The 8,708-nt window shown below is 33.6% G+C and overlaps 2 protein-coding genes across 2 annotated transcripts; one reads left to right on the top strand and one right to left on the bottom strand.

The window, feature by feature from the left end:
* Positions 1 to 2,393: 2,393 nt before the first annotated feature.
* Positions 2,394 to 4,021, bottom strand: LOC145094601 (Putative methyltransferase family protein). Its single transcript, XM_079032739.1, has 7 exons — positions 3,841 to 4,021; positions 3,559 to 3,663; positions 3,335 to 3,421; positions 3,201 to 3,251; positions 2,954 to 3,047; positions 2,758 to 2,842; positions 2,394 to 2,673 (listed from the first exon to the last, which is right to left on the bottom strand). Exons 1-7 carry the CDS (start codon positions 3,988 to 3,990, stop codon positions 2,535 to 2,537), a joined length of 711 nt encoding a protein of 236 aa, XP_078888865.1. The 5' UTR covers positions 3,991 to 4,021; the 3' UTR covers positions 2,394 to 2,534.
* Positions 4,022 to 5,990: 1,969 nt separating this feature from the next.
* Positions 5,991 to 8,060, top strand: LOC145092968 (uncharacterized). The gene is made up of 5 exons (XM_079030978.1): positions 5,991 to 6,304; positions 6,803 to 6,921; positions 7,031 to 7,088; positions 7,197 to 7,274; positions 7,774 to 8,060. The coding sequence occupies exons 1-5, from the start codon at positions 6,115 to 6,117 to the stop codon at positions 7,965 to 7,967; spliced, it is 639 nt and encodes a 212-aa protein (XP_078887104.1). The 5' UTR covers positions 5,991 to 6,114; the 3' UTR covers positions 7,968 to 8,060.
* Positions 8,061 to 8,708: the final 648 nt, after the last annotated feature.

Raw genomic sequence — 8,708 nt, forward strand, 5'->3', positions numbered from 1 at the left:
ATAAAAAAATTCTCGGTTTAACGAATACTACGACTTTCATTTAGATCACTTAGCTAAAAAATTATTTTATCGTAAACTCACTTTTTACGTCATATGGCGTCGTGCCGATTCTGTTACGAAACTTCAATAAGTCATAACTTCTTCGTTATAACTCGGATTTCGATGAGGTTTTCGCCTAAATGTTTCTAACGAGATAATCTACAACTTTCAACAAAATTATTTTTACTTATTTCAAACTTTATATTTTTGTTAATTTTGATAATTGACTTTTGATTGGAATCTGATAAGACTTCCAATACTTTCCAACTGATTCTAAAAATAGTTTTACTTCAATCTCATAAAACTATCTTGTTAGAACTCAACACTCAAAATCATATATTATTTAATAATATTCATTTTTAAACAAAACACGATAACTGAACGTGTATGTTATATGTGCATATTTAATTAAATTAAAATGAATGTTGATAGTTCCTACTAGGAAATCCGATAAAATTAGAACGATAAATAGAAAATTGGCACGTTCCCTACGCCAAAAAGATTATAATTTCACTTTATTTAAATAAATAAATAACATGTGAGAATTGCATGTGAAGTTGATGTTTAATCAAACATTGATCCAGCAAAAAAAAATCGTTTTAAAATGTAATCATATATTAAGAACATGGGATGTCTAAGGTCTTAGGGACGTCCCTTTCCCTTTTTGGTTACATGGTAATATGGTATCTAATATTTGATCAATTAAAATATATTAAATCTCATTCTATTATCATGAAAATTAGTCCTTTTCATAAACAATCGACCAAAAAGATTATGTGTTCTAACTAATTCATCGAACATACTCCAATATCAACCATGCACTAACAGTTCGTTATCACACCAACCATGAACCACCCTACCCCCCCCCCCCCCCCCACCACCACCCACCCCACCCTCTTCATCTAATCATGACTACATTATTAACCTCGCTACGAATTAAGGGGCAAATTAGAGAATAAATATTATGTTAATTTTCAGTCATTTACCTGGAAGGGATTATATACTTACATCTCATCAAAACCATTGGCTTTTAAAGAAAATTTTAAAAATAAAAATAAAAATACTCATAACTAGCAGATCATTGTTGATGTGGCATTTCCAAAACCAAAACTTTCATTAATATCGGAGTTTTTAATACATTTTCCACAAACCCATTCTGATGTGGAATTGATATTATTAGTCATTTATCATTTATCATTTCTTTTTCCTGAATTTTCAGTATTTTTTTCATTATTATTATTTTTTAATTTCTCTAGTTTTGTGGATAAATGGCTGATGTATAATTTGCCCCAAAATAAATGCACAATTTCCTCTTAAACTTAATCCAAATATTAATTTTGGTCCACATGATTCCTTCTTGGAATGGAAGGCTTCCGGTGTTTGTATCAAAACAACTTTCAATAAAAAGTGTTTGAATTAGTCGACGAATTGTCAAAATGCAATAATAAGTTATATTTTAGTGTTTGGTAAATTCTGTTTATAAATATAAAATGATCAAAAAGGACATCTTGATAGATTATTTAAGAAACGATGTTGTTGTGATATATATGATTTTTTTATGGTTAAAACAGAGGTAAAAATGTAAAATTGTTTTCACCTATAATAAGTTTTAAATTTTAAATAAGTTACAAGGAAATAACTTATCAAAAACTGCTTATTCAAGTCAATAAACATTTTTTATTTATTCCATCCAAACACTTGAATTGTAAGTTAATTGCTAGTTCCAAAGTTATAAAGAACCCATGGGATAGATTCTATTCCTACCATGTCTTAATAAGACTTTCACTTTGATGATCTAAATTTAAAGGACATTTTTTTACTCATGGGAGCACAAAGTATCCATGATATTATAGTGTCTTATTAGCTATCTACAACATAAGACCTCACCATGACTTCAGAGTTGTTTGATAGTTGTTGATTGAGTCAGATCTGATTGAGTCAATGTCTGATTGAGTCAGACCCAATGAATATGATCGAGTAAGAGGCATATCAGAGGAGCCAAGACCAAGTCAGAGGCTTCTGGTGTCATTGGCGGAGCTTTATAAGGGCAAGGGGGGGATGTGGCCGCCCCTGATTTTTTGTATATAAATAGTCCTTATAGTTTCATTTTATACATTTTAGGCCTAAAAATATAAAATTTTTGCTGTGGCCCCCCCTGTTTACCAATTTTTATACATATTATATTTTCGGCCCCCCGAATCAAACATTGAAGCTCCACCCCTGTCTGGTGTGGTATCAAACAGCCTGAATTTGACCGAGTCAAACTCAGCCTCTTACGATTTTACCAGACCCAATAAGAGGCATATCAAACAACCTCGTAATGCAATTTTTATGGATTGTAATTCAGATTAATGTGGATTGTAAAGAATGTGATTCCAAATTTCCAATCAATGCAGATATGTCATTTTAGCTAACCTAGAAATGTGTAGTATGGAACTTTGCACAATAAACAATCTAGAAGATACAAACACCAGAAAGATTAATAGATTAACAATCTAAACTCGAATTTCAACCAATTGAATGTTGCCACTTAAACCAGAAGCCTTCCAAGAAGGAAGGAACGAAAATCCATCCAGAAGCTTCACACATTTCAATTGCCATTTCACCATCAAGAACTCAATAAGGTGATGCCCACTGCATAAGTAAAAAAAAATCTCATAGGGGTGAAACTTGAAAGAGTAAAGAGTATTTAATTGTCTAATTTAAAACAATTATTACCTTCTATTGTGATAACTTGTAATAAAAACTGATCCAGGTGCATTCTCCAGAAGGAATTTCACAGTTGCAAAGAGGTTGTCAAAGGCTTTGTAATATGTCACAAAAACATTATAAATGGGAACTTTAAACTTCTTATGTAATATAAGCATAGAAAATGGATGATAATAATGCATATATGATATATCTTATACCCTACCACTTGAGTCATATAACACATCAGCTCCAAGGATTACTTGTGGTTGCAAACTGAAGATGGATTCATCCCATACACCCCATGTAAGCCCCATTACCTATAAGATATAGTTGAGGTGAATATATGAATGTATCATGTGTTCAAAGCTTCAAATGACTAGAAAAAATCCATGGAAGTGTATATAGTATATACACACAGAAAGGGGAAATAAAGATGATTATTAACAGTTGTTATCTACATGAATTATTACCTCACACTTGACATTATTAAGCTCACAGACTCTTCTCATGTTGTCCAAAACCTGCAAATTGAATATTACAAGCTTGTAAGAAACAGATTCAGAGTAATTAGAAGTAATGTACATTGTACAAGCCTTGTTTATACCTCTAGTCTGTTGGAGTCATCAGTAAGAATAACATGTGCACCTACTTTTGCAGCAATCAAGCCAGGAAGTGATGTTCCAGCTCCAAGCTGCAGATAAACGTTATGTTGAGATTAAGGAATTGATAATCGATTAATCATAAACAGAACACGGAATGAATCATGATTTATCTAAAACAAAGTAGCTAAAACGATGTAAATTGTGTATGTTTAAGTTTCGGAATTACCTCAACCACGCGAATTCCGGTAAATCGAGATCTTTGTTGCCATACGTACTCTGCTAGAATAACACTACATGGCCACACGAACAAGCCGTAGTCTTCTTTCATGCTCTGTACATTTGATCGTGGCCTTTAGTAGGTGATTTCGTGCAATTCACACCTTATTCGTTTGCTACGAAACAATGAGAATTTTTCTGTGTATTCGTGCGTGGAGAACAGGCAAGCTAGATCGAAATGTTTATCAATTTACAGAAAAAGGGAGAAGGGAAACTCATGAAGAGGGAAAACCTCGATGATTGTGATGGAGACGGCATCGTCGGAGCCATTTGAATCTCCGAAATAGTGATGAGATACGGTGGTCATACCTTCCGTTAGCGGTGGCGGAGTTTCTGATGAGCCGCCGTCGCCATCAGTGGTGTAACTACTGTTCTCTTCCATGGAAGAACCACAATGGCGAACTCTGACTCTATTCGTCCTAAACTTATCCATAAAAAGCCCTTGAGGTTGTAACTATGTACAAAAACTAACCTTCACATCAAAATTTGTTAGAGATGAGTATGAGTCGGTTTCTACTAAAACCGAACACAAACTGTACAAGTCCATATTTTCTAATTAGGATGGTGGTAAGGGTTTTGTTGGTGAAAAGAACGAATTGGATATTCATAATGGGTTCTTTTGAAGATTTTTACTAATCATTTTGAAGAAATCTTGGATAATATTATTAGCACCGATTATGTGGAAGATAGAAACATCTTGGATGACCCGCTCTTACTTAAAGAAGTTGTTTCTTGGACCAAAAAGTTTAAGAATAAAACTTTGATTTTCAAAGTGGACTAAGATAAGGGTTTTAACTTGTTTAGTTGGGAGTTCTTAGACTCAATTATAGAACAAATGGAGTTAGGATGAAAATGAACAATATGAGTTAGGGGTTGTCTTTCATTAAGTAGGGCCTCAATTTTGGTCAACGGCTCACCCATAAAGGAATTTGAAAACATTAGAGGAGCGAGCAAAGAGGATCTGTTATCAACATTTCTCTTTATCGTTGCCATGGAGGAACTCTATATGGAAAAGGACTTGTGAACTTCATTATGTTCGAGGTTTATCTCTTCCATTGAATGGTATCTCTCTTTCACATCTTACATACATCAACGATATGACATTTATTGACGAGTGGTCAAATATTAATTTTATTAATCTTCATAGGTTTCTTTGTTTTTTTCTTGCTTTGGGGTTAAAGGTAAACCTGCATAAAATCAAGGTGTACATGATTTATGTTGATAGCTTGGAGATCAATAAACTTGCTAGCATATTTAAATGTGAGTTCGCCTCCCTCCCTTCGCTTATTTTGGCCTTTCAGTTAGGGCTAATATGAAACTTGTTAAGAATTGGAATCCAATGATGACAAACCTAAGGCGAAATTATCCAAAAGGAAAGCTAAAAGTCTCTCGTTTGGAGGTAGACTTATCCTTGTTAACTCAGTTCTTTTTAGTCTCATATTTTATTACTTTTCCTTTTTTACGCCTCCTAAAAAGTAATTAATGTGTTAGATAGTTTGAGATGATGCTTTATGGCGAGGAGATGAATATAAAAGAAAACTAATTTGGTGGCTTGGGATGTTGTTGCTAGATCGAAAGAAACCGGGGGGGGGGGGGGGGGGGGGGGGGGGGTTAGCTCTCTTGAGTTGAGACTTGGCGCTTCTTACTAAATGGTGGTGGCGATTAAAAATTAGGTACGACTCAATTTGGTGTTATCTAATCGATGCATGGTATTAAGTTGATTTATGACAAACTTTTAGCTAAAAGATCGATAAAACATGTTTGGCTTGAAATCTCTAAATGACATGTGGGTTTAGAATATATATTTTTTCAAACAGCAAATATAATATATAATCTACACCTAAACTAACATCTAAATCCACATACGTTCACGATGAGACTTGAACCCTCGTCCTTAAGGATTGAGTGCACCACCTAATACCGTTTGACTAAAAACCTTTTTGAGGTTTGGAATGTTGATGACAAGGGTTCTATCATATTCTTAAGGCAACTTGAAGTCTGGTACACATAGTATAGATTCGTTTGCTTGAAGATCACTTGCTTTGTTTGGAGGAAAAATGCCTTAAGGTGGATGCTCAATGTGATCGCTTGGGGACAATAACACTCAAAATATGAGATTGTCTTTAGTTTAGTGCATTATTGGATGATTTTGAAGGACAAAAACGTATCTGTTTTCAGGAACTAAAAGCATATCACAATGCTTATGACATTTAATTGGATAAAAAAAAAAGTTTACATTTAATTGGATAAAAAATAGGTTTATATTATTGGGGTGTATATTTTTTTGTTTTGCCGGCTGTTTAAAAAAAATATATATATATATAAACATTACTCCTTGAATTTTTAAACTAAATATATTCTCTTAAAAAAAAAATTCTTAGGTGGTCAAAGTCTCAAAAGACCCGAAGCGATCTCTTCTTGCATTATCCAATTTCTAGACTCTACTACACTCTGCTGCTCAAACTCACCGAAAAGGGTTACTATTAGGGTTACGATTTATCCGATAATGGCGTTCGCAAACTATTCATCACTTGTTCATATCGAAACATCATCAAAACATTCTATACTAACTTCTTCTTTTGCAATTTCTCCAAAATCATCATTATCGACATCTTCCTTATTTTCATCTCATTCCCGCAACCGTGAATCACGAAGGCTTTCGAGTTTTCCGGATATCCTAAGAATTCGTCGAACAGGTATATTTTTCTTACGAATATGATTGAGTTCTGATCAATAATGTTTTTCGTATCAATATTTTTGAGAAATCTAAAGGATTTTGTTCCTCTACTGTTACTTTAAATGTCAGTAAATGTGCTATGGTGATAGCCTTGATTATTGCTCTTTAACTTATTTTTCGTTGTTCCCATCGAAATTGGACGTCTTTCCATGAATTTGTTTAAGAATAGGTCAAAACCCTAAATGTTATTCACTAACTGACGAAGTAAATCTCCAGAACCTGCTAAATAAAAGATCATCAAACATGGAAGTAAAGTCAATGACATTAATAGTTTGAAAATAGATTTTGGATTCATTAGTTTCTCTTCGCTACAGCAATTACAGATGGACCTAAATAGTTTGAAATGAAAATAGCTCATTACAGATCATCACTCTGTGCATATCTTTTATCAGGATGAAAATAGATTGAGTAGAATCTTTTGTTTTGCTCATGTTCTTAACCATCATACTTATCTCAGTTGCAGTCAAACCACAAGCTTCTGGGCCCAATTCAGTTGCTGAGGCCTTTTCTGAATTCAAACACCTTCTTCTTCCAATAACAGATAGGAATCCTTATCTCTCTGAAGGAACTAGACAGGTTATTGCTTTCTTTATTGCTTCCACCCTTATTAGTATTATTAAATATGTGAGATTGAAATCTTTAATCTTTTTCTCCTGATTCATTCATAAATTATAACTCTTAATAGGCTGCAGCGACTACAGCTGCTTTGGCCAAGAAATATGGTGCTGACATAACTGTTGTGGGTATGACTCTCGTTTACTTTTTATAAATTCAATTGAATAAACACAAATTCATTCATAAAAACCTCTATGAAGCCAAAACTGAATTTGTATAAAACTTCTGTTTTGTAGTCATTGACGAAAAGCTGAAAGAATCATTACCTGAACATGACACTCAGCTTTCAAGCATCCGTTGGCATTTGTCTGAAGGTAGGCCTGCTTTCTTTTTGTGTACTGTGTTTGACATACATTGGACTGAGACTGATATTGATGTTGACAGTACAAACATTGCAACTCTTTTTGTCCTTCCCAAAAAGGTATGATAGGGACTTGTTCTCGATCTCTCATATGTGAAAAAGACGTAAACGCCCTTCTCATCCTCATCATCCAAAATAGCCCTAAAAAGCTTGTCCACTCCAATTAATTGTAACAAACGCAGTGCGTTTGTTACACAAAACTGGACAAGCTTTTTAGGGCTATTTCCGATGATGAGGATGAGAAGGGCGTTTACGTCTTTTTCACATACGAGAGATCGAGAACGAGTCCCTATCACACCTTTTTGGGGGGGGACAAAAAGGGTTGCAATGTTTGTAACATCGACATCAATGTCAGTCTGAGTTTAATGCATGCCAAACACAGTACAACATGTTCTGTTTTATGATTTGATTAATGATTCTTGAATATTTTTTTTTATGTTTAAATAAAAAAGGGGGGTTCCAAGAATTCAAGCTTTTAGAGAGACTTGGGGAAGGAAGCAAGCCAACTGCAATTATAGGTGAAATTGCAGATGATATGAATTTAGATTTGGTTATTATGAGTATGGAAGCCATCCATTCAAAGCATGTAGATGCAAACTTGCTAGCTGAGTTTATTCCTTGCCCTGTTATTCTTCTGCCATTGTAACTCTCTTTTTGTTATTGTTTAATGTGGGGTGGGTCTTTTTGTAGCACATCTTTTTATATTTCAGTTTGATTAATCTTTTTCTTTAATAGTAAATATATTTGTGTTAATCTTAAATAACCAATTGGGAAATCAACTTTTAAGAACAAATTTGACTGGTAAAACCAATAGCCATAGTACATAATCTGTTGATGTGGCATGTGATTTTTTTGAAGATCAGAAGATGTGAACTTCAATTCGATGCTAGGGTTGTATTGCGTTGTGCTTTCTTGAAAATAACTATTTCATGGCCTTTCAAATTGAGAAAATTATGGATGTTTCTTTTGGTTGTGTGTGATGGAATGGAATCAAAAAAACAATGGAATGATCAAATTTCATTGATTGTGAATAAGCTTTTTGTTAAGTCGGATTAAATAGAATTTTAATATGTTATTCTTCGAGTGTTGTTTCTTTTATTAGGTATAGGGAGATTTGTTAAGTTTGATTCCTTGGTCAATGATATTCATTGAGAAAGTCAAATAGATAGTCAACTAATGCGTATAGATTTAACAAAATGACCACGAATTGGAAAAGTAGCTAAAAATGATAATTGATAGGAGGCATATATTGCGAAATTATTGTTTATCGGACATAAAGTAATTTCACAATGCTTACATTGTGAAAATCATGGAAAGATATCTTTTGACAGCTATTTTGTCTTTGTTTATTATTAGAGCACTAGTTGTGAAACCGTATATTATACGG

This window comes from Lactuca serriola, chromosome 3 (genome assembly GCF_051521515.1).
Source record: "Lactuca serriola cultivar US96UC23 chromosome 3, Lser_US96UC23_V15, whole genome shotgun sequence".
NCBI lineage: Eukaryota > Viridiplantae > Streptophyta > Magnoliopsida > Asterales > Asteraceae > Lactuca > Lactuca serriola.

What these genes read in the sequence shown, in the direction of transcription:
- LOC145092968 (XM_079030978.1), top strand. Translation starts at nt 6,115, where the DNA reads ATGGCGTTCGCAAACTATTCATCACTTGTTCATATCGAAACATCATCA. An exon ending in TCTCTGAAGGAACTAGACAG is followed by an intron (nt 6,922 to 7,030) that starts GTTATTGCTTTC and finishes AACTCTTAATAG; the next exon opens with GCTGCAGCGACTACAGCTGC. An exon ending in CCGTTGGCATTTGTCTGAAG is followed by an intron (nt 7,275 to 7,773) that starts GTAGGCCTGCTT and finishes TAAATAAAAAAG; the next exon opens with GGGGGTTCCAAGAATTCAAG.
- LOC145094601 (XM_079032739.1), bottom strand. Translation starts at nt 3,990, where the DNA reads ATGGAAGAGAACAGTAGTTACACCACTGATGGCGACGGCGGCTCATCA. An exon ending in ATGACTCCAACAGACTAGAG is followed by an intron (nt 3,252 to 3,334) that starts GTATAAACAAGG and finishes TTCAATTTGCAG; the next exon opens with GTTTTGGACAACATGAGAAG. An exon ending in ACAAGTTATCACAATAGAAG is followed by an intron (nt 2,674 to 2,757) that starts GTAATAATTGTT and finishes TTACTTATGCAG; the next exon opens with TGGGCATCACCTTATTGAGT.